The 26,371-nt window shown below is 40.6% G+C and overlaps 2 protein-coding genes and 1 long non-coding RNA gene across 3 annotated transcripts in view; 1 reads left to right on the top strand and 2 right to left on the bottom strand.

Moving 5' to 3' along the window:
* LOC131250647 (uncharacterized) overlaps positions 1-748 on the top strand; it is a 59,297-nt gene extending 58,549 nt beyond the window's left edge. Inside the window, exon 4 of the mRNA XM_058250931.1 lies at positions 383-748. The gene's annotated coding sequence lies outside the window, so the exon portion shown is untranslated. The remainder of the gene's footprint in view (positions 1-382) is intronic.
* A 206-nt stretch (positions 749-954) lies between these two features.
* Positions 955-1,424, bottom strand: LOC131251379 (uncharacterized). Its single transcript, XR_009173793.1, has 2 exons — positions 1,276-1,424; positions 955-1,159 (listed from the first exon to the last, which is right to left on the bottom strand). It is a non-coding gene; the product is annotated as an uncharacterized LOC131251379 (long non-coding RNA).
* Positions 1,425-1,935: 511 nt separating this feature from the next.
* LOC131251378 (organelle RRM domain-containing protein 1, chloroplastic-like) overlaps positions 1,936-26,371 on the bottom strand; it is a 47,106-nt gene continuing 22,670 nt past the window's right edge. Inside the window, exons 7-9 of the mRNA XM_058252058.1 lie at positions 2,579-2,647; positions 2,366-2,472; positions 1,936-2,278 (exon numbers count right to left, since the gene is read on the bottom strand). Of these exons, the coding sequence (XP_058108041.1) occupies positions 2,192-2,278; positions 2,366-2,472; positions 2,579-2,647 (263 nt within the window). The 3' untranslated portion in view covers positions 1,936-2,191. The remainder of the gene's footprint in view (positions 2,279-2,365; positions 2,473-2,578; positions 2,648-26,371) is intronic.

Below are 26,371 nucleotides of genomic sequence, written 5' to 3'. Positions count from 1 at the left end.
ATTCTCTTCAATAGTTTTCATGCTCTTGAATTGTGCATTCTAGTATTCCTTGACCTTTGCCTATCCATGTGGGACTTCATGATCTGGACTGTCGACTATCCCTTACAAAATGATGGGCAGCTACACAAGAAAACCTCCTACCCGATAATTCTAACAATTTTGACTAGTCCAGATTAACCCAGCTCTTGGGAGATCTCAGGTCAAGTTGCGGCAATGCCAATTATTATTGGTGAATCAGCCTGAATTCATCCAGATGACTCAATTGTAACAAACCAGATCAGTCCTACCAAGTCAAAGTCGAATCGTCCAAGTCTCTAAACCATACTTCCTCCTTGCGTGTTTTTCACTGGGTTAACTCACTTTAAAGTTGTTAATTTGACAGGTAGGATTCGCCGACCAACCTCAAGATTGATGGATGAAGATTGAGCTTTGGTTAGATCATTCTCTTTGTGATTTGTTCCCTCCAAGCATTCCAATTTCTTGGCCACGACCTCAAATGGAGCAGTTAGGATAATCATCTTAGACACGGCCTGAATAAGTCCCAAGTAGCAGCTAGCAGGGACTGTGTGGTAGAGTCGCTCAATCTTGCTACTATTTTAATATTAGGTTTGCCAAGCATTGTGGAATTTTATTGTTTTCTTTATTCTACCAACTCAACTCTTCAAACTCTTTTATGTATTTAATTCGTAATGAACAATGAGAAGATAAATGTTATTTTCTTTCAAAAAATTTGCCCTTGAGCACAAGGAGAAATGTCCTGGCAATGGGCATGACCTGGCCCTGTAAAGCCAAGGCCTAGGTCCCTAAACGAAACCCAAAAGGTCAGGCCAAGGCTTGAAATCTTGGCCCGATGTCTGCGATAGGCCAGTGCTTGAAACCTAGGGCCAGCATGCTGAATAGCCCATTGGCCAAGTCCAATCATCAAGTAAGCCACCATTAAGCAAAAAGAATAGATGATCTAAAGACACTTGTAAGTGGTTCCCATTCACAACGTATTAGTTTAAAGACATTGGATCTAAGTCATGCTGCAATGATCCAAACCTTTTCATCATTTAATTCTTTTCCTTGCAGGGCTGCCCTGTAGGGCCAGAGTCTTTTCAGCCCAGTTAAGGACACGGCGGATTCGGGGCCAAGGCTCAAGGTACTATGGCCAGGCCACCTGCAACTCCGACACGGCGGATTCGGGGCCAAGGCTCAAGGTACTATGGCCAGGCCACCTGCAACTCCGACACGGCGGATTCGGGGCCAAGGCTCAAGGTACTATGGCCAGGCCACCTGCAACTCCGACCCTGACCTAACCCGGCACATTTCCTCCACCTAGATAGGCAGCTTGCTAATCCCCAATGCATATAGACGGGTGAGCTATGCATTCCCTCCCATATTTTGCTAGGATGCTTGCTAATCACATAAGATGGGCCACAACTTCACATCACATGTGGTAAGGATCCAATTGGCTTCAATCCCAAAGACCAATGAAAGGCCAACATCACTTCCACAGTTTTAGAGCAAGGCCCTGCTCACCTACCAAAAGAAAGAAAGAAAACATCAATATACTCATCGCGTGGCCAGCAGCATGTAGATTCCAACAAATCAGGCGAATCCATCCTCACATGTTATGGCCCATTTGTTCTTGTCAAGCACTGATCTTTTGGCACCAAAACGCAGATGAACAGATTGGATGCATGCCCACATATATGTTCATCGGCTGGACTACACGAAGCCTCATAAGAGAAATGGTATTGTCCACCCAACGGATGAAAAATAGCCAGCCCAGTTTCTTTTGCTGTCCGCCTGCCAATGCATTAGTGCTTCACAGAAGAACCAACAGACTTCTCCCTTCTTCATTGATATGAGGGAAAAGGACAGTCTACCCGTTGGGAAGCTAGACATTGAGTGACACGGCTTGATGAGGATAACTAAGCTGACAAACTGGAATTGGTAGCTGGCACAACAGGGTCAAACCTGCAATAGGCCAAAATGCTGCAATTTCAAGTGTGTGAGATCCGTACAGACAGGCGATTTTGCCTAATAGCCCTTGTTTAGTTCTCCTACAGTGAGAAATCCATGATTCATACTATTAACTCAGACCAGGCAATTTTTTATATTCTCCCACACTTCTCTTCCTCCGGCAGCACTTAAAAGGCAGTGCCCATTTCAAGGATCAGATGAACTTGCTGGGCAGCTTAAGATCTCAGACAGTTGGCCTAGGGCGGTCCCTGCTATATCTAGGTGGGTTCATCTTTGCAACATCAACAACTATCATCCAGCCATTAATGATCTGCAAGCACACCAAACCACACAAATCAGCTACTAAAAAGAGAATATCCAAATGCCAGAGAAGCAGAAACAGGGCATTTGTGTATACCTTGCCATTCATCTCTTTCAGAGCCGCACCTGCAGCTTCTTCTGTGGTATACTCTATAAATGCATAGCCCTTGGACCTTTTGGATATCTTATCCATTATAATTTTAACTGTCGAGATGTATTACCGGCATCAGTTGTGTAAGACATTGAAAGCCATTCATGGCATATGATAAGCATTCTTGACAAAGCAATAGATAAACAGCAGTGTTCGTACCTTCAACAAGCTCACCGAAGCCTTCAAATGCTGCACGTAATGTTTTCTCGGAAGTGTAAAAAGAGAGACCTGCCCATGAAACATTTCCATCATCAGTGAAGAAATATGAAGACTTGAAGAACAAAAATCTGGGAGAAGTGGTATGGAAACTGTTCCTGGCAAGCTAGTTTAAACTTTCAGGCAATAAGTCTACAAGGCCAATGGCAGGCAGGCATCAAATGATCCTTGACCCCAGGATATGCATAGTCTGAGGACACCAAGCCTGCATGTGTGGAGCCTTGACCATCTACATGCAATCACAACTGCAAATATGGCACACACGTGCAAGATACGAACCTTTCATCAGGTGGACCACACCTTTAGGTGATTTAGCTGAAAAATCAACCTGTTTCATTCTTAGCTGTCCAGTGTACAATGCAAATAGATGGCTAGAATAAAAGTAACCATTCATTTGGTTGTACATTGTGGCCCAAGGAGTGAAATAGCTGATTTTTTAGGCTCTGAAATCAGACATGCAGTATTGGCAGGTGTGCCAGTTTGTGGTAGGCAGCTCTCTCCAATGTATTAGCTACACAAACCTCCACTTAGTATTACTTCCTAGGGGATTCAGTTTGTACAAGTGGGCCCAATGGTCGGTTTTCAGGCTGCTGGTCTGTTGGACATAACATTCATGGACAATGCCTCAAAAGTCTCCATAATAGAACCACAACCTTTTAATTTGCAGCCTGGAAGTTTTTTGGCGAATGTTCCATCCACATTTGGGGGGGGGGGAGGGGGGGGTGTTGGGGGGGTCAGCAGACCAATGGTCTGGACTGCCGACCATATGTCCACTTATAGAAACCAAAACCTGAGAATACTAATCCTCGAGTCAAGGATCACTCGGTACCTCTTCTGAAAATCCAGTCCAAAATAAATGATATTTCTAAGAGATGGCTTCATGTAGTATCCGGGAAGCCAAAAAATCGCAAGAAAGTACATTAAATATGCTAAATCATTTCTGGGAATATGTTCTTTCAATAGTATCTAAATTTCTTTTGCGGTCATTAAAAAAAGCAGTCCACAACTGATATTAGGCAACATGGAATGAAGAAGCCATGAGAGCACTGTCTTCAATCATCAGGGGATGGATCATTTGCAATGGGCTCCTTTATGTTTCAAGTTATTTGCCTCAATTTTCTCTTACAACCAATTTACATCTTAGCACATTGGGACGATTCCAAATTATTTTAGCATCCAAGTTTTATCGTGCTAATTTGTAACCTGAGATGATCCCAAATTCCTGCTGATTACATTCCATCAAGAATGATGTCTTTTGATCATTGATGCCATTTGGCATTCTCAGTAAGTAGTTTCAAGAAATAATTAAGTTTAAGAGGGTCAATTCACCTTGTGTTCAGATTTGAGTCTAAAAAACCAATCTACCGAGAAACACATGCGATCTTGAGAACTTGAAGTTCTGTGTGGGTTGGTCTAGCTGATCTTGTCATGCCAATGTGCCACATGTCTAGTTAATCATGCCAGTAGGTGATCTTGAAACCTGGAGAGCTTTATTATACCAAATGGACACATCGATGGGCTTATCATAAAAATCTAGAGAGCTCTAACCTGCTGAACATGCCGATTTGTGAGGCCTGCTAGGAGCTCAGGTCAGGTACTGGGGCTCATTGAACACTCTGGTCACAATTAGATTTTGTATCCCCATGTAGATACAATTAGATACTCCCAAAAATAAAAGGGTGTAGATCTTACCTTGTACCTGTCCCTTTGATCACGTGATGATTGTCGGCGCTGATTCTCCAACAAAGATCTCTCCCCGATCTATTCCTACAAAGAGATGGAGAGTAGAGAGCCTACACACGCCAACTCTATGGTTGGCTTGCGCAACTAACAGTCGTCCACAAGGTGGACCCCACATGTTAAACATGTGGCGGAAGGGATGAGAGAAAGAAGGCTCTCTCTCTCTTCTTCTTCTTCTCTTGTTTCTTCTCCAAATGTCTTGGGGTGACTTTCTAGCTCTCTTTGGAATATGATCTATTTATTAGGAATCAAGGTTTCAGAAGGATACACTTGTTATGGTGCTCCTAGTTGGAATATACAAATCGCTTAGTTTTCCTAAGGTAGCTAGAAACTAGGAGATGGTTACTAGAAACTAGGAGAAGGTCAATGGAGTCTCCAGAAAGCATGAAGTCAGCGTATAGGTAGTCTAGAAAGTTTCTTAGTCTAATGCAGGGGCATTTTCACATCGGGCTTGAGTGGGGTCGCCTGTGCGATGCAAGGGCACACTCAGGGTGGGCGGGGCCCACGGGGAAGGTCTCGTGTTCGAGACTCCTCACCGGGGGTGATTATTGCGTATTTCACACCGGGCTTGAGTGGGGTAGCCTGTGGGATGCGGGGACACACTCGAGGTGAGCGGCCTGTGTGAGGCGGTACCCATGTGATTTGGGGCTCATGAGGGGGCTTCGGTCGAGGTCCTAACCCATGAGATGTGGGACCTGAGCTATGAGATAAAGGGATTAATTTGCCATACTCTAGCAGTTCGAGCTTTTAGTGCAAGTGGTAATTGTCTTGCATCAAATTGGTATCAGAGCGGGAGGTCTCGTGTTCGAGACTCCTCACCGGGGGTGATTAATGTAGGGATATTTTCACACTGGGCTCGAGTGGAGTCGTCTGTGGGATGTAGGGGCACACTTGGGGTGGGCGGGGCCCACGGGCCTGCCCACGAGGTAGGTCTCGTGTTCGAGACTCCTCACTGGGAGTGATTAATGCGCATTTCACACCAGGCTCAAGTGAGGTAGCCTGTGAGATGCAAGGACACTCGGGGTTGGCGGCTCGTGTGAGGCGGTACCCATGTGATTTGGGGCCCAGCCGCCCAGGAGGGGGGTTCGGTCGAGGTCATAACCCATGAGACGTAGGGCCTGGGTTATGAAATAAAGGGATTAATTCGTCATACTCTAACAGTTCGGGCTTTTAGAGCAAGTGGTTAATTGTCCTGCATCATAGTCGATTTCCATCCTTATAAATAGGGGTTTTGTCAGGAGGTTTTTGCTACGAGAGTTGTAAAGAAGTGAAAGTCTAGCAAGACTTGTACGTGAGAGAAGTCTAGTGTAATTGTCAGAGGTGTGGCCCATAATGATCCAGATGAAGAAGGGAAATCATGACTTCATTTCAGACATCTACTATGTCCCAGCAATGTAAAACAACAACCCAAGTCTTGAGCAACTTCTCGAAAAAAGTATGATATTCATCTCAAAGATCTCTCCCACAATTAAGAATAAAGAAAATGATGTAATCGGACCATCTACCACAATTAAGAATCATACATCAACTGACAACCACCTACACACCTCAGCAGAATGCATATAGGAAAGGAAGAATCGGACAATTATGGACATGGTGAGAAGCACATTAAAAGGAAAGCATATGTAAGAGAGTTTCTGGGTAAAGGCAGTAGCTTATGTTGTCTACCTGCTCAACAGATGTCTGACAAAGAGAGTCAAATTCAAGACATTGATAGAAGCATGGAATGGTCAGAATCCAAGTTTCAGACATCTCAAAGTGTTCGGGTTCCCTCAAGACCAAAAGAGAATGAATTTAGAAGCTAAAGGAGAGAAGTGCATCTTCGTCGGATGCAACAGCAGGCCGAAGGCAAACAATCCATACAATCTCAAGAGCAAGGAGGTCATCATATCAAGAGAAGTGCATTTTGATGAAGAGGACTTCTGGAGACAGAATGACAAAGAGGAGCATCAAGGGAAGGTTCTTTGAAGAAAATGGTGAAGAAAAAGAAGATGAGGATCAAACTCTTCTCACAATCCAGCTCCATCTTTCACCAGCCTCTACTCATTCAGGAGATAGCAGCAATTCAGGGTAAGCTCCTACGAAGACAAGAAACCTATGTGAGATCTACAAGGCAACAGAAGCCCAAGAGCCACAAGAAGAAAACAATTACACACTGTTCTATCCATTGGCAGATTGTGATCCAATCAGCTATGGAAAAGCGGTTCAAGGTAAGAAATGGAGTAAAGCCAGGGATGAACAAATAAAAGCCCTTGAGAAAAATAACAAATGGGAGCTCATTACTTTGCCAAAGGGGCAGAAGCCATCGAAGTAAAACGGATTTATAAGAACAAGACAAATCAAGAATGAAGAGTTGAGAAGCACGAGGAAAAATTAGCTGGAAAGGGCTACAAGCAACATCAAGGAATCAATTACGAAGAAGTAAGTGTACCAGTGGCAAGGATCGACACAATCAAGCTACTAATTGCACTTGTTGCTCACAATGTTTTCCGTATCGTTATCGCACACTAGGGATACGGATACATATCAGCTATCATATGGGATATATCAATTGTATCGCGTAATGTATCGTTGTTGCTAGTAAACATGTGGAAATTTTGGGAAATTGGTAAAAAATTTCAATGAAACTTTATGGATTGTTAAAGAAGACATCAATACACACTTAGAAATTTAAAATTTAAATAAAAATAATAATAATACAAAAAACAAGTGCACATAATAGGTTTCCTTTGTTTTGGGTCTTAATTTATGCATTATCTTATTGACCTGATGCAAGTATATTTAAGGTATATTCATATAATTTATAAACGTAAGAAGATGTGTATGGAAACACAAGCAATACATTCAAAAAAAAGAGAGAGAGAGTAGAAAACTAGAAATATACTTGTGAATAATGTGTGGATGTGGCTCAGACCCACATAAAGCCATGCGGTGGCTCAGACCCACATAAAGCCGTGTGGTGGCTCAAAATCATCATCTCCATCTCGACGGGGTTGAGCAAAGTATTGTTGTTTGTTCCACAAACCAACAATACTATACCCATGTCATAGTTGAATGATACCAATCAAGACACTCTCTAACATAACACTAGTACTCATCCTCTCCAATAAGAGAAAATTTGGGAAATTTTTGAATTTTTTTTAAAATTTTCGGGAAATCAGCCCATCTTTCACAAAATCTCGAAATTTGAGTGTATGGGATGATGATTTCATCAAACACTCTTGAAAACTCTGAAATGAGGGCCAATTGACCACTTATCGAAGTGAAATTTCGAAAGAAAAATATTTTTTAACATTTATAATAATTTTTAATTAAACAAATAATTTTTTTTTTCCGAAAAAAACACCAAGAATCACTAGATCAGGTTACATGCATGTTTGATTTTGTATTAGGACACAAATTGCAACCGATTTGTAAGAAATTGGGAAATTTCTAATTTTCCTAATTTTCCACAACTTGGCCCATCTCTCCCAAATCTCAAAATCAAAGCTCCTAATTCATGATTTTTCATGCAAAACATGAAGAATTACGGATTTGTAACCACTTACACTAATTTGACATGATTTGCAGTATAAAAATAAAAATAAAAAAAGAATTTAAATTTTTTTTAAAAAAAAAAAAAAACATCAAAAATAAAAAAATGTTCACCAGATCGAACGGTACCTACACATTTTATATCTCACAGGTGGGATATAAGATACATCGTAGGATATATTGGCCATTATCATCGATACTGAAAACATTGGTTGCTCAAAAAAAAAAAAAAAACCAGATAGACGTGAAATCAATATTTTTTTAATGGATACCTAGACGAGGAAGTCTACATTGGACAACCACCTGGATATATCAAGAGAGGACAAGAAGATTGAGTGTATAGACTGAAGAAGGCATTATGCGGACTAAAGCAAGCTCCTGGAGCATGGAACACGAGAGAGGATACATTGGACAACCACCTGGATATATCAAGAGAGGACAAGAAAATTGAATTTACAAACTAAGAAGACATTATGCGGACTAAAGGAAGCTCCCAGAGCATGGAACACAAGGATTGATGCCTACTTTTCAAAGAATGGCTTCACCAAGTGCCCGTACGAACATGCACCGTACAACAAGGAAAACAAAGAAGGAGACATTATGATCATCTGTCTATATGAGGACAACATGATCTCAATAACCCGAGCATGTTCAAAGATTTCAAAATATCAATGACCAAAGAATTTGAAATGCCCGATATAGGAAAAATTTCCTATTTCCTTGAAGTGGATCAAGAACAATGCGGAATCTTCATCTCGCAAAGAAGTATGCAGGGAAAGCTCTTGAACAATGCTGCAAGCCAGGGTACGAAACTAAGGCGAGATGCAGAAGGAGAGCCGGTGAATCGTACACCATTCAAGAGCTTAGTTGGAACTTGGAATTCTTCGGTATCTAACTTTCACAAGACCACATGTCATGAATGCAGTAGTCCTGATCAGTGAATGCATGGAGACACCAAAGTGAGAATATTTCATAGCAGCGAAGAAAATCCTAAGGTACATTAAAGGAAACATAAATCAAGGCCTGTTTTATGAATCTTCAAAAGATTTGGAGCTAGTAGGCTATACAGACAGTGATTATGGATGGAGGAGACCCGGATGAGAGGAAGAGCACTTCTGGATACATGTTCCATACTGGCTCAACAGCATTCTCGTGATCATCGAAGAAACAAATGTTTGTTGCCATCTCATTGTGCAAAGCCACATTGCAGCAACACATGCATGCCAAGCAATATGGTTAAGAAATTTGTAGAATGAACTGCATCATCCCGAAAAAGCAACGACAGAAATCTACATTGACAAGATGTCGGCAATCTCACTTGCAAAGAACCCAGTCTCTCATGGCAAAAGCAAGCACATTGACACCAAGTACCACATCATTCTAGGCCAAGTGAAGAAAAACAAAGTACAGCTCGTCTACAGTAGAACTGCAGACCAGATTGCAGATATATTCACAAAACCATTGAAGACTAGTGTATTCAAGAAGTTCATAACTAGTATGACTAATTGAATTTGAGGGGGTGTTGGAACATACAAATCAATTGGTTTTCCCAAGGTAGCTAGAAACTAGGAGATGGTAACTAGAAACTAAGAGAGTCGATCAAGTCTCTAGAAAAAGCATGAAGTTGGTGCATGGGTAGTCTAGAGAATTTCTTGGCCAGTTTTACATCCTTTTAAATAGGGGTTTTGTAGGAAGGTTTTCACAAGTGCGAAAATTACAAGAGTTGTAGAGAAGTGTAAGTCTAGCAAGACTACTATGTAAGAGTCTAGTGTAAGGGTGAGTGGTGTGGCCCATTTGTGAGATTGTAAACAAAGTGACTTGTAAAAGTCATCCATTCAATAAAAGTTAGATCTCTTAAGTCGCCCATCACTGGCATCCATTAAAGGAGAAACATCCAGTTATCTCCATCACTCCTCCACCATATAGACTTCAATATGTCCTACATCAAAAGTCTGTAATCTTACATATCCATGAATCCAAATTGACCAAAATCCCACTAAGTGTGGCAGTGGCATCCACATTTGGCCACAACCCCATGCTAGCCTAACAGATGGACCTTAAGATCTTAACGATTGAACATTCGTCAAGTCTGGTAAAACCATTTTTAGTGATTAACAGTTAAAAAAAAAATTAAAAATTAAAAAAAAAAATCAATAAAACATCTGAAAACTTTTAAGTGCCAAGCCTAGCTAGAAAACCACTTGATGGACAATCCGATCACCAAGATCTAAGTCAATAATGACTTCCATGGTGAACCAATGGATCCCATGTTGGAGCATGTGAGCTTTAACTGCATCCCAATGCATGCGCCAAAGCACAAAACACTGGGACAATGAAGTCCCAACGCGACTTCAAGTCTAAGGATTAGTCAAAGCTTCTACTAATCAAGTCAATCCAATATGAACATGATGGATCTCCCGGATTAGGGACTTGATACAATCCTCCAATGCAAGTTCCCACTCAGGCCTAAACACAAGAACCTACAAGCATAGTGAACACTCACTCCCATATGGGGTAGTGTCAGACATCAGTAGCTCAATGGTGAAGACTATCTAGCTTGATTCGTCATTGGTTCCCAACACACAGGATAACCACAAAAACTTATCATAGGTAGCCCAATCCCACTAAACTGCTTATGGGCATTTAGGATACTTAGATCCATGAACAAAACTCTCCCTTGGCCAACGGCCAGTATGTCCAAACTCATTTCCCATAGGACAACAAGAGGAATACCTCTCTGTAACCCACATAATGATAACCAATCTGACCTCTATCTCATCAAAAAGGAAGAGGGAAAGATCCAGCAAGGGTAAAGAAGGAGAGAGAGAGAGAGAGAGAGAGAGAGAGAGAGAGAGAGAGAGAGAGAGGGCCCTCCAGAATCAATTCGAAGTCAACTAAGGTGAGTCACAAGTGAATTCGGAGAGTCTTCCAACCTAAGATAATTTTCCAAAATCAATGGCAATTAAAAGATTAATACCCTATTAGGGGAAATTTTACAGGATAGGTAGTACTCCATGTTCATAGGATGAGTAACGCTGAAATGAGGATGTTGAGATGGATTAGTGGCAAGAAGAGGAAGGACACAATTAGAAATGAATTTATTCAATGGAACTTAGGAGTAGCACCAACAAGTCATAAAAGATGGGGGGAAGTAAACTTAGATGGTTCATTCATGTGCAACGGAGACCAAGAACAATGCCAGTTAGGAGTGAGTTGGTAAAGTTGAAGGCCCAAAAGGACGTGGATAGAGATAGTAAGAAAAGACTTGATGACCTATGGTTTAATTAAAGGTATGACCTCACATGCCTCAGTGGTAGACTTACAAGAGTTTCAACATGAGGTCATGGGTTTGAGTACCCGTTGTGGTGAAAAACCACTGTGGTGTGAGTGCGTGGGTGTGTGGGGCATGAGTGCGTGTGTAAAAAAAAAAAAAAAAAAAAAACACTAAAGGTATGGCCCTTGATACAGCGGAATAGTAAAACAAGATTCATGTAGCCAACCCTATTTAATTGGGATAAGGCTTAGTTGATAATGTTGAAACAAAAATAATATTATAATAATATCAATGACTGCTTATCATTAGGTTGTGCAGCTTTTGAAAACCAATAGAACCAGCCATAACAGTCTATTTGGATACTGATTCCCAACAAGCAGCAGCCTTCAGCCTTTTGTTTGAAACTCTTAATATACACAAGATATAATGCAAGCCATTTCATCATCTAATGGGAGATGTCCCATTGCTGGTTGATCAAAGATGACGCTATCAGATCACAGATTGGGCCCACATGAGGCCTATCCGAGGGTCTAGATTGCAGGTTAGGCACGTCCAAAGGTCCAAATTGAAGATCCGGATCACATTAGGGCCACGTTGATCTTGAAAATGTCAGCAATTCAGGTGCATGATTAGGACTGCATCAATGGCCAAACTGGACATTGGGACCCACAAATTCAATTGGACAGCCTAGATCATCAATCAGTTAGATTGTGGGGTCCACAAATCCGACAATACACTGCTATATGCCTTATATATTGGCTAAGTGTTTCTTTTATTAGCAAATTGCTTGGTTGGTCCATGTAAAGGAGAGCCAATTAGAGGGCAATAACTATATTGTTATAAGATTTATTGTGGCCCATATAAACATGGTATTCAAAAACGGTTATATGATGGTTGTAACAGCCATTATGTAATGGTAACAGTGGGAGCCATCATGCGATATGAGGTTGTAACCAGTGTTCGAGTTGTCGGTGTTGCTACAAGTTTCACTGGCCGGAGATAAAGATATAATATCGTTATCACAAATAACCGGAAATGCGGGAAAAAATGAGGAAGTATGGGGAAAGCGGTGGAATTTTTCAGTGAAACTGCTAAAAATACATATTCGTATATTCAGGAATGAAAAAATTGCAAAAAGAATGCATTAAATAATAAGTTTTCATTTAATGGGGTCCAAAAAGTATGCATTGGCATAAGAAATCACTCCAACATTAGCCAAAATAAGTTTATATAATACAAATGCAGCTAGCTTATAATAATTAAGACATGTAAAAGTAAATGAATTAAAAAAAGTACACATTTTCAGCCATATTTCATCTCGACATGGAGTGACGAGGGGCCTTGTAGTCACCATTTGGATCCCGCTGCAGTTGGGCATAGTATTGTTGCCCAACATGTTAGCAATACTATTCACAGGTCATCCTCTGCTCGTACCAATTGAGGAACTCCCTTATGTACCTCTGATAGTCGTCCTCCTCAAACTATACGAGTACACCCAGACGTGGGTACTACATGACATACATCGACGGCATTTTCTGAGTAGGGTACTAAGGGAATAGATCAAGTCCAACATCAATTCCCTGATAGTATTGTTGTCAGTCATACGGGTACCCCAAATATCCTCCTGTCAAAGGGTCATGACTTGAAGAATTATCTGTCGCTTTCTCGTATCTAGGATTGTACACGAATCGAGTTAGCTCGGTTAGCTCACTCAACTCAACTCGAAAAAGCTCGATTCAACTAGGTTTGAAACTGAGTTCGAGCCGAGTCAAGCTGATTTTTGTAGCTCGAAAAAATTTCGAACCGAGTTATCGAACCAGTTTGGTGACTCGATTACTTTGATATTGATGTTGCTCACCAAGTGTTTGATGAAATGACTCAACGAAGTGTGGCTGTGGAAAGGAAGGTGTGTATATGAAACAAATAATCTTTTTTTTTTTCTTGATTTTTATATTACTTAGAAGGTGTTTGATGAAATACTTGTAAAACCACTGTTGTTGCTTTACATACAGTGAGATTTTGAAGGTGCGGTCCATGTGTTTGTGAAAATGTTGCACAGGTGAACTCGGCTCGATCTTGGCTCGAACTCGGCTCAAACTAGCACAAGTTGCTAACCGAGCTGAGCCGAGCTAAGTTCGAGTTGGGGTCAGCAAGTGGCCGAGCCGAGTCGAGTTGTGCCCAACTCAACTCGGTTCGACTCGTGTACACCTTTACCCGCATCTATTGGTAGACGAGTGTGACTGAATGTCTGAGTTGTCATGCTCATACTCGTGATATCCCCCATCTTCATAAGCTGAGATGGAAGTGGAGCTCCCTTGCTCTAAATTGATGTCCATAGATGACAAGCTGCATAAGAGAGCATCAGCCGCTACGTATCTGGATTTCTTATTTAAACGACGCTCGAACATATATATGGGATTTGATGCTCTCATCCTGGATGGTGGACAAGATCCATGGTCATCGTCTTGAGTGGCATAGTCAAAGTATTGCTCCTCAGTAAATTGGCTAACGAATCGTTGGCTCTGACTTGTCGTGTACCCCCCACCACTGCCACCTCCACCCCTACTAGTACCACCTACATCAATGTCGGTGCGTCCAACCCCTCCCTCATCACTGTTATCGTCATCGTCGTCACCGCCACGAATTAGTGTCGAGTGGGGGTTGAGTCTCATCATCATCACTCACTATGACTTGATGATGGGGAGTGTGTTATGAAGATGCTTCCTCACTCTCATTGGAACGTGCCAAACTCCTCACCAAAGGATCGAAGGAATCCATATCTTCCATCAATTGATTTACTACCTAATCAACATCAACAACAAGAGATGTTGCTCCCTTGACTACTTGCAGAGCAGGGCCTCCCTCTGCATCATCTAAATCAGTTGATTTGACTCACTCATATAGTGGGTCTTTATCATCGTCACATATATGTGTCATAGTACCTATAGACAACCGGTCGAGCGGGTCAAGATTTTCTTCCATGTCTCGGTCTGCCCGCAACTGCATCTCTCTTAACTTCATATTGTAGTGGCAGTAAAAGAGCTTCTACAACTTATTATATGCCAGCATGTTTCTCTTACTGGTGTGAATGAGTGACCATGCGCTTCAATTCCTCTAGCACCGTGAAGAGGATACAGTCTGTGCGAGAACACAGACTATCAATAACTGCAGTGCGGGTGTGTTTACTACATCGCCCACCACTCACCTATATATCCATGAGGAGTTTGTTTTAATTTGAAGTTTAAACAAAAAATGCAGTTACCTAATTATGTTATCATACTCAAACAGCAACATCTTTTCTATCAATGTTTTTGCTAGTGCGGATGACAACTTACCCCTAGCATCCCTAAACCGCAACAACTCTAAACACGTAAGAAAATTTATTTTATCAATTTCCATTGGCAAAATCTGCTCAAATTGCATTACCTGATTACCGAATTCTGCTTGCGTTGTCGATTATGGGAATAGTAATTCGAACACCTCGTAGACGGCCATCGTCAAATCATTATTCTCATGGAGCCGGTGTTTGTGATGGAATTTGGGATTCATGTAGTATGCTGAAACCTAAATATTATTTACTTAGTTGCATTAATATGCAAACTGAATCCTAAGACTCACGAATCACTTGCCTGAACTCCCTCCTATCCCGAGCAGGATATGCGATCCCCTCGTCGTCGTCGTCATGTTGCTCGTCGATAGCACCTAGGCCCCGTACAAAAATATTTTGACGATCCGATCTGTCCTTCATTATGAAGTTATATGCAATTTGTTTCATTGTATATGTACATAGTATCAATCGGGAGCAAAATGTCTTCTAGATTAAGAAAAGGAGCAAAGGGACATTAGGTGGAAACATGAATGGCCAGTAGAGGGGAATAAATATGGAGCCATATGCAATTACCATGGCCAAGTGATACGGAGTGGGGGAGTGTCTAGGCTGAAGGAACATTTGGCATGGGGATACAAGACTGTCAAAAACTGCCCATGTGTAACAAAGCCAGTGAGAGAGGAGATGAGAAGAATGTTGGCTGAAGTGAAGTCACACAAGCTGCAGCAGAGGGATTGGAAGAGGGATCTGAGGGAGGAGGTACGCGGCACTGGACAGGGCTTAGGTGTTATCGACAAGCAACATGATGACGACGACGAGGGGATAGCATATCCCGATGACTATGTTACGGCTCAGAATAGGAAGGAGTTCAGACAAGTGATTCGTGAGTCTCAGGGATCAGAGTGGGAAGGGAGCATAGAAGACGGTTTGATGAGAGTAGGCCATTGTTTGGGACATCCCGACATGAGGTTGGTGGGAGTAGCAGACAGTTTGAGAGAGGCAGTATGGGTGGTAGTGGTTATGGCAGGCATGGCCTACAACGCACACAAAGCGCTCATGTCACAGATGCACGCATTGCAGATGTCAATCAAAAGAGAATAAAAAATGTGGAACAAGGGGTTTAGGTAGAAAGTGGGGGGCACTATATCTACGTGGTTCATCTCGAGCCATGTACCAGCAAATGCAGCAACCAGTCCTTACTTCAAAAATATGATTGAGGAGGTGCAACATGCCGGGCCCGGCGTGAAGCCTCCGACGCCACAGGAGATTCTTAGGATCTACCTTAATCGAGAGTACGAGGAGATGCATGCTTGGATACGTGAACTTAAGCCGAACTGAAAGCATTATGGGGTGACGATCATGTGTGATGGGTGGATAGGACCCACAAAATTCTCCATTATCAATTTCATGGTGTGCTGTAGAGGGCAGCCCGTTTTCCTTAAATCCATTGATGCATCAGCCAAAATAAAATATCACAATTACATATATGACCTCCTAAAAGAAGTGATTAAAGATGTTGGGTCCCAGAATGTTGTCCAAGTTGTGACGAAAAATGACAGTAGGTTCGTTAAGGTGAGGAAGAAATTGATAAGGTACAATCTCTATGGAAACCCGTGTGCGGCACATTGCATTGATTTAATGCTCGAGGGGATAGGCCAGAGGGATTCTGTCAAGAAGACCATCCGAGATGCGAGGAGAGTGATGAACTTTATATATAATCACTCATGGTTGTTGGCTACAATGCGTAAGTGTTGTGGAGGGGACATCGTTAGACCAGGCACAACACAGTTCACCACGAACTTCATTGCACTAGACAGCTTATGCATGCACCATGTGAGTCTCAGGAATTTGTTCAGATCTGAGAAATACTTAAGAGCAAAATCAGAGGAAGACTGAGGGTGCGATGAAAGTTTCGAATATGGTGCTTTCCAACTCTTTCTAGGATAGAGTTCACACCATCATTTCCATCCTGCATCAGATCTACACGGTTCTATAAGCTGTAGAAAATGACATGCGGCTTTCGATGGGGTGAATGTATGAGCTTATGAGAATTATGCAATAGGAAAAAAAGATTGCAATCCCCAATTCACATTAGTGGGTGATCGATATCATAGATGACGATGGACCGGGACACTCGAGCATCCACTCCACCAAGCTAGTAAGTTTGTTACATTTACTTGTATTTTTTATCACTTGCACTTGCACTTTAAGCATCACTTCTATTTGCATATTAATGCAACTGAGTAAATAATATTTGGATTTCAGCATACTACATGAATCCCGAATTCCATCACAAACACCATCTCCATGAGAATAATGATTTAATGATGGTCGTCTACGAGGTGTTTGTTGAGGGTCGAATATTGCATATTAGACCCCAGTTATTACCTACTTTTACAAACATGATACTGTTTAATGCCTTATTTTAATCGTTTTTGTGTTGCAAGGTGAATTTAGGAGTGTGGACTGAAAAAGGGTACTAAAAGCATGGATTTAACGCTTAGAAGTCACCAAGGCAAGGGATGGACCCCAGGGGACCGAGATCGAAGGATTTACACGCTAGAGATCCGAGAAAATCACGCCACTCATGTTAAACGGGCCTAAAAATCATCCAGAATGCAAGATCATAGTGTTCCCACTATCCGTTCGGCTCGAAACTTTATATCTGGCCTGAGGACCCTAAATTAACCATACACATCGAATTTCAGTCATTGGATCCTTGTGGAAGTGGCCCAACGGACAGATCAGCCCATAAATCTCTGATTTGGGGCCCGTCTGATCTCCGGATATGCTTAAATTTTGGACTCGACCACTTAAATTAGATGGGGCAGCAGATAGATGGAGAAGTTCTCTCATAAACATCACAATGGACCCCACTTGAAAGCGTGCGTGTGCACCATGTGCACACTCCCGCACCGTGCACTGAATCCCATAGAGTCGGTCAATGCACGCTGACTGACTCAAATCTTCAAAACGCAAGAAACTTCAACAGCGTCCGCACCACGCCGACCATTTTTGTGTAGTGGGGCCCACCCATCATCCAAATCAGTGATCTAGACCAACCATTCACTCCAGAGGGGGGGTATGACCCTTGCCTAGGTGTCCCTTTGGCCATATGCGCGTGTACGCAGGTGGATCGTCAGAAAACGCAAGATGAACGGTGAGTTGAGTTGGTACAGTGGGCCATGCCAGAACCTACCAAAACCACCCCTTCCCGACTAGTTTTTCGCCAGGAATCCAATGAACGAGGTGGATTTCATCAAGAACATCACTGTGGAGCCCACCGATCATCGCAGCGTCGATTTTTTGCAGGCCGTGCGTCCAAAAAATCCGGATGTTCCGGGCCGTTCCTCAATCATGTCCATGATCGGATTCACCATCTAAACCATCCAGAGGCGAGATAGGGTAGCCATAACCCCGTCCAAGAAGTCATTTTTAAGAGAGATGGACGGTCAGCCTTCCAAACTCAGGTCAAACGCAGCATTTTCTTCATACGCTGAAACAGAGCATGCGTCTGGTTTCTGCTGTGTATCACCGCCTGTTGTGCGAAAATTCCAACCGACCGACCTTTCTCTTCTCTTTGCTGCCTATATAAGAGAGAGAGAGAGAGAGAGAGAGAGAGAGGACGTGAAAGGAAGATATCCTTTTGGACGTGGAAACGGGCAGCCATGGAGGCATCCTTCAACATGGAGTGAAAGCAAGAGAAGGAGAGAGAGAGTTGGCCGGCTAGGGAGTTTTCTCCTTCTTTCTTCTAGTCTTTTTCTTCATTTTCCTTTTATATTTTTCAAGAGATCTAGCTTAATTATGGTCCTAATTGGCTAAACATCTTAGCTATGGCTAAGAGGTGAAGCTTGTAGTGTGATGGGTTTGGTTTTATGCTTTTGATTCATGCTTTGCTAAACTGAATTTGATTATAATTTGATTATGAGGAATATTCGTAATTTTTAATGGTTTATTGTGACTTAAATTACAATGGATCTGCGATAGCTTCGGGTATGTTCTTTGCATTATACAAATTGTGAACATGGGAGCCCTCTTGTTCACCATCGCCCCTTGGACATGGTTGGATGGTGGAACCCTTCCTAACAATCATACATCCCTCAGATGGGTTGTGGATTGGTTTAATTTTGTTGTTTGCTTTGTCTCATGGGCATGGTTTTGTGATGGAATCCATTCTAATTTACTTCCATCTTATCTCTTGAAAACTAGATAAAAATAAAATAAAATAAAATAAAATAAAAAAAGTTCAGATTTGATTTTCATGGTATATCTTCCAACTGGAAGAAGATGGGACTCAAAGTCCAATTGAGGCCATGAATCAAGCGTAGATCTCCCTGATCTCCACAAGCGGATCCTTGGCACCCTAGTTTCCTGCCTTTGATTTCTACAATTTTTAGATTAATACTTCACCATTATTTTATCATATTCCCTTGATTTAGATTTCATCTTATTCTAGTTCTAGTTTTGGTTAGTTTCAGATTACGTATAGGTTTCAGTCCCTGTGGATTTGACCTCGGTCTTACCGAGGTTATTACTACATCACAACCCTATACTTCGGGTGTGAACAAGTTTTTGGCGCTGTTGCCGGGGATTGACGGTTACGTTTTCTGAGATTAGCTAGTTTTAGAAATAGGTTAAGATTAGGGTTTTTCTAGATTTAGGTTTTTCTATTTGATTTCTAGAACTAACCTAACTTTCCTGTTTTATAGGATTCTGAGATAGAAACTTCTAATTTGGTAATCTCTTTCTAATTTCTTTACTGTTTCTATTTTTAGAACTAGGGTTTCATTTTTTTAGAAATTTTCTAATTTTAGGATTTTTTTTTTTTTTTAGAAACTAATTTACTTTCTAATTTAGGTTTAGAACTTTCCTAATTTGTCTTTAGAAACTTTCCATTTTTCTAGTTTTAGAAATTTTTCCCTTTTTTAGAAACTAGTTTTCTTTATATTTTTATTTTTAGGATCTTTCTATTTTTAGACTTTTTATTTAAGAAACTAACTTGTTTTGTTTTGTTTTGCAGGTTTTTAACTAGGAACCTCTAATATGGCAACTTCTTTCTAGCTTCTCCTCTATCTAGATCTCTTATTTCTATAGGATTTTTTTCTTCTTTTATTTTCTTTTAGGATTAGATTTAGAGTTAAGGGTTTACCATGCAAGAGTGGGAACATGTGTATGCTGAGATAGCTAAGAAATCTTGGGAAAGGATGTATGATGATTGTAATGGGAAACAGCGTATGCCTCAAATATTTTCTGAAACTTACTTCAACCAATCAAAATATGATGCTCCACAGATTAAAAAGTCCTACGGTGATTATCTGCAGGAGAATAATTGCATTCCACGAGTTAAGAAAACAGTACGTGATTATTGGAATGATGACGCATATCAACTCCCGACCTATGACCCGTATGACTATAACCAGTGGAAATATCAACATTGGAGAGATGAACCGCCAATTGATTTTAATGACTACTCCCTTGGATTCCCTATTTATGAGACTCAACCGGAAATAATGCAAGAGGAGTCAATTCAAAAATAGACAAGTGTTCAAGAACAATTCAACGAATATGTTACACAAGCAATCGCAGATTTGACAAAATCATTAGAGGCGATTGAAACTGCCATTCAAGAGTGTCGGTCGCATCTTAATGAGGAGGAAGAGGCTAGTTCATACCAGCTTCAACCAAATCTAGAAGCACAATATGAAGAAAGTGATCATAACTCGCTTGTGGAAGAAATTGAAATTACGAACGAGTTGGGTTCCATTAATGAGCATATGGTTCAATTTTCCGATGAGTTGATCTCAATGACTGTCCAAAGGAATGATCAAGAGATGTGGGTGTCTTTCAAATATAATGATAGTGACACACTTCACTCACGTGACACACATGATGTCAATGATGAGGTAGAGGTTAGTTTATTCAAACCTCAACCCAATTTAGGAATAGAATGTGAGGAAAGCAATCCCATCCCAAGTTTGTACTGCACAGAATTAGACGATGATGCGTATTGGGATGACGATCATGAATGTTCAGCCCAAATTCCCCGGGAATCAATCTCAAGTATGGTCCAGGTCGGTGATCAAGAAGTACACGAAGTGATCGGTCATAAGGATCTACTCCACTCATCTGACATACCTGATTTAAATGCGGAGGATAAGCCCCTTACAACCGACTCTTCTAACTCTTGTGAGACATGTTTGGACCACTTCCCTGAATTGAATGATGATATGATTCAGGAAAGGGACGAGTCGCTCGATATGACTCTGGAATTTGAAACCGCCCAATTAAGGCTACCATTTGAGCTGTACACTTTTGATGATTCAATGCCTCTATTGAGTAGCTTCAATGAACAGAGTCCTCACATCAATACTTTGTCTACTAAACCTCAATCTGTCTGTGCAGGGCTGGAGCAAGAGAGCGTACCTCCATCTACTTTTAAAGACAATGGAGTCCTTGAGCGTCTCATTACAGACTTCAATGTGGAATTTCTCAACTCTTTGGACGATTGCTTGGCACACTTTCCAGATTCAAACGATCCTATTATTAAAGAAATAGTGGATGCCTCACAAGAGAATATCTCGATAGTTGTCATGGACCGAGAAAACCCTTATTCTGAAGCCCCTCCTTCCCCAGATCTTGAATGTTTACCATTAAAGGAGGAGGAGCTGACAATGGAACCAAAGTCTGGAACTTCGGAATGTGTTGAGACTATATCACTTCCTGAAAATTTTTCTGAATTTTGTCTACCTGTAGTCTCTGATTCACCATGGGATACTAACTTTGAAACTTTTTCTGACATAGGTGAATCATATATACTTTGGATACCTCAGGCAAATCAACGGCAAATTTTTGCTAAGGTACATAAGTTTCTCTGGACATTCATGCTCCAGGGCATCCAAGCCTATTGCAAAAAGGGCTTTTGGATGATCTTGTTAAGGAACCTACTGAGAAATTTATCAAGATCATGGTATGCCAAATCGGTTACGTATCGGAAGAACCGGAACGGCCGATGAACTTTTTTTTTTTTAGCTAAACCTCTTGCTTCCAAACTGACACATTATATTATAGATTTTTTGAATCAAAGCTCGGTGGGCTATTTTTTAGAAATTCGTTCAAAGTAGGTGCCATTTAATAATTTTTTAATATTTTTTTCTATTTACGCATGAATTTTGGTCCCTTTTTTTAAAATTCGAAAAATCAGTTTTTAATGGTTGTTTTGCTGTTTTAATCATGCCATTTGATGTATTAATCATAGTAGAACATGTTAATGTGCATTTTACAGATTTGGGGTGCCATTTTATATTTTTTTAATATTTTTTTCTATTTACGCATTTATTTTGGCCCTTTTTTAGAAAATTCGAAAAACCATTTTTAAATTATTCTTTTGTTGTTTTAATGATGTCATATGATGTGTTAATCAAGGTAGAACATGTTAATCTGCATTTTACAGATTTAGGGTTCCATTTTATATATTTTTTATATTTTTTTCTATTTACGCATTTATTTTGGCCCTTTTATTGAAAATTTGAAAAATCATTTTTTAATGATTCTTTTGCTGTTTTAATGATGTCATATGATGTGTTAATCATAGTAGAACATGTTAATATGCATTTTACAGATTTGGGGTGCCATTTTATATTTTTTTTATATTTTTTTCTATTTACGCATTTATTTCAGCCCTTTTTTTGAAAATTTGAAAAATCATTTTTTTAATGATTCTTTTGCTGTTTTAATGATGCCATATGATGTGTTAATCATAGTGGAACATGTTAATGTGCATTTTACATATTTGGGGTGCCATTTTATATATATTTTTTATTTTTTTCTATTTACGCATTTATTTCGGCCCTTTTTTTGAAAATTCGAAAAATCATTTTTTAATGATTCTTTTGCTGTTTTAATGATGCCATATGATGTGTTAATCATAGTAGAACATGTTAATGTGCATTTTACATATTTGGGGTGCCATTTTATATTTTTTTTCTATTTACGCATCAATTTTGGCCCTCAAAAATAATTGCAAACACCTAAATGTAAGATATTTTCATATTACATTCATTCTAATATATCTATCATTGATAGTAGATAGTTAGAAAATTAAATATATGAATTTTGTAGTCAAATTCAGGTTATCTGTTTCATAAATACAGTCCGATACAACTTCTCACTAAAGAGTGGACCGTTACACCACCATAAACATGTTCCAATTTATAAATGAATGCATATTTGGAATGCTTAGAATATTCCGGATTTAATCCATATTTTTTCATATTTTTTTGACAAAAAAAAATTTTGCGCCGTTACTTGATCAAGATACTAGCCGGAAGAGGAACCTTGCGGCATGACTGAGTAGTTTTTCCCATGCTTCCATAGGACTAGGATAGTTTGCTTGATGTCGTTCTAGGTTAGTTGGTTTTATGCCATTAGGTTAGTTTGCTTTCCCGTTGTTTTAGGATAGTTTGCTTTTCTCTTGTGCCGAGCCGCCTTCACGTTGAGATATCTTTGAAAGAAGCCTCTTGATTCTTCCGTCCAGGTACTATCTTTCCATCACTTCTCCTTTACTTTCGTTGTCCTATGTGCATTGCATGCTTATTTCTTTTTACATTGAGGACAATGTAGATTTTAGGTTGGGAGTAAGAGATTAGGTTACCTAATCAGTATTTTCTTGGTTGTGACCAAAAATTGTGAAATTTTTTTTTCTAGAAATTCTTGTGAATTCGAAGTGATTTTGAAGGATAGTCGTGATTTGAGAAGTATACGATACGGAGTGTTGGGGATTTACGTCTCTTGGATTTAGTTATCTAATAAATTCCACAATTAAGTTCGAATTATCAATCCATGATTAGAAGTTGTAAACATTGATTGAATCATGATTTCACATGTCACATCTCGCTTACACATTGAGGTTTCAGTCTGATATTGAAGGATTAACTTGGTAATCACTAAGCATGAAAGGAACCAGCCTGAGAAATTTTACCATCATGCTTATAAAGAAGAATTGAAAGAGTTGGGCGAATGGTCTTCCCCATAGGTTTGCTCCCTATAGGTGAAGGTTCGATTCCCCAAGGTTGACATTCGGAAAGGGCTGAGAGAATGGTATTCACCATATGTTTGCTCGCTATAGGTGAGGATTTGATTCCCCTCCATGGCGTTATTTTTAATGGAAAAATCAAAGGTTGGTAGAATGAAAGGATGATCTGTGAGGCAAGTTTTGGTCTAGGTTTTGGTTGTCATGAATTCTCTTATTGGTTACTAATGATATCATGAAATAGAGAAGTGAATCTTAATAATGATAAGCCGAGATTGATAAGCCGAGATTACACTATACACTCATGGAACTCAATGTTTAGAATTTTTTCTAATTGATGGATTAATACTTTGAACTTGATTATGAAGTCTACCGTGCACTTGAGTCTAGGAGAAAGTAATGCCCAACATTCATGATTCTTAGAATTCTAATATCTGGATTGTTTTTCAAAAATCACTCGAGTTTATAGAATTTGTCCTGTAATTCTCAACTTATTTTTCGCATACTTTGCTCGGGACTAGCAAAATGCTTGTTGGGAGTTGTGTTGAGGGTCGAATATTGCATATTAGACCCCAGTTATTACCCGCTTTTATGAACATGATACTGTTTAATACCTTATTTTAATCGTATTTGTGTTGCAAGGTGAATTTAGGAGCCTGGACTGAAAAATGGTACTAAAAGCATGGATTTAATGCTCAGAAGTCACCAAGGCAAGGGACGGACCCCAGGGGACCAAGATTGAAGGATTTACATGCCAAAGATCCGAGAAAATCATGCCACTCACGTTAAACAGGCCTAAAAATCGTCCAGAATGCAAGATCACAGGGTTCCCACCATCCATTCGGCTCGAAACTTTATATCTGGCCTGAGGACCCTAAATTAACTGCACACGTCGAATTTCAGCCATTGGATCCTTGTGGAAGTGGCCCAACGGACAAATCAACCCATAAATCTCTAATTCGGGGCCCACCTGATCTCTGGATATGCTTCAATTTTGGACTCGACCACTTAAATTAGATGGGGCAGCGGATGGATGGAGAAGTTCTCTCATAAACATCACAATGGACCCCACTTGAGAGCGCGCGCTGTGCACTGAATCCCATGCGCTGACCGACTCAAATCTTCAAAACGCAAGAAACTTCAACAACGTCAGCACCACGCCGACCGTTTTTGTGTAGTGGGGCCCACCCATCATCCAAATCAGTGATCTGGACCGACCATTCACTCCAGAGGGAGGTATGACCCTCGCCTAGGTGTCCTTTTGGCCCTATCCACATGTACGCACGTGGATCGTCAGAAAACGCAAGATGAACGGTGAGTTGAGTTGGTACAGTGGGCCACGCCAGAACCTACCAAAACCACCCCTTCCCGACTGGTTTTTCGCCAGGAATCCAATGAACGGGGTGGATTTCATCAAAAACATCACTGTGGGGCCCACCGATCATCGCAGCGTCAGTTTTTCGTAGGCCGTGCGTCCAAAAAATCCGGATGTTCCTGGCCGTTCCGCGATCATGTCCGTGATCGGATTCACCATCTAAACCGTCCAGAGGCGAGATAGGGTAGCCATAACCCCGTCCAAGAAATCATTTTTGAGAGAGATGGACGGTCAGCCTTCCAAACTCGGGTCAAACGCAGCGTTTTCTTGATACGCTGAAACAAAGCATGCGTCCGGTTTCTGCTGTGTCACCGCCTGTTGTGCAAAAATTCCAGCCGACCGACCTTGCTCTTCTCTTTGCCGCCTATATAAGAGAGAAAGAGAAGACGTGAAAGGAAGATATCCTTTTGGACGTGGAAATGGGCAGCCGTGGAGGCATCCTTCAACATGGAGTGAAAGCAAGAGAAGGAGAGAGAGAGAGAGAGAGAGAGAGAGAGAGAGAGAGAGAGAGAGTTGGCCGACTAGGGAGTTTTCTCCCGCTTTCTTCTAGTCTTTTTCTTCCTTTTCCTTTTATATTTTTTAAGAGATCTAGCTTAATCATGGTCCTAATTGGCTAAACCTCTTAGCTAGGGCTAAGAGGTGAAGCTTGTAGTGTGATGGGTTTGGTTTTATGTCTTTGATTCATGCTTTACTGAACTGAATTTGATTATAGTTTGATTATGAGGAATATTCATAGTTTTTAATAGTTTATTGTGACGTAAATTACAATGGATCTGCAATAGTTTTGGGTATGTTCTTTGCATTATAGGGATTGTGAACATGGGAGCCCTGTTGTTCACCATCGCCCCTTGGACATGGTTGGATGATGGAACCCTTCCTAACAATCATACATCCCTCACATGCGTTGTGGATTGGTTTAATTTTGTTGTTTGCTTTGTCTCATGGGCATGGTTTTGTGATGGAATCCATTCTAATTTACATCCATCTTATCTCTTGAAAACTAGATCCAAAAAAAAAAAAAAACGTTCAGATTTGATTTTCATGGTATATCTTCCAACTGGATAAAGATGGGACTCAAAGTCCAATTGAGTAAATGAATCAAGCGTAGATCTCCCTGATCTCTACAAGTGGATCCTTGGCACCCTAGTTTCCTACCTTTGATTTCTACAATTTTTAGATTAATACTTCACCAATATTTTCTCATATTCCCTTAATTTAGATTTCATCTTATTCTAGTTCTAGTTCTGGTTATTTTCAAATTACGTACAGGTTTCAGTCCCTGTGGATTTGACCCCGGTCTTACCGAGTTTATTACTACATCATAACCCTATACTTGGGGTATGAACAGTGTTCGATCAACTGCTCCCATAATCGACAGCGCAAGCAGAATTTGGTAACCAGGTAATGCAATTTGAGCAGATTTTGTCAATGGTAATTGATAAAATAATTTTCCTTCC

The sequence above is a fragment of the Magnolia sinica genome, chromosome 7 (assembly GCF_029962835.1).
Source record: "Magnolia sinica isolate HGM2019 chromosome 7, MsV1, whole genome shotgun sequence".
In the NCBI taxonomy this organism is placed as follows: Eukaryota; Viridiplantae; Streptophyta; class Magnoliopsida; order Magnoliales; family Magnoliaceae; genus Magnolia; species Magnolia sinica.
Note: the sequence above shows the minus strand (reverse complement) of the source record. Positions and strands in the feature narration are given on the sequence as shown.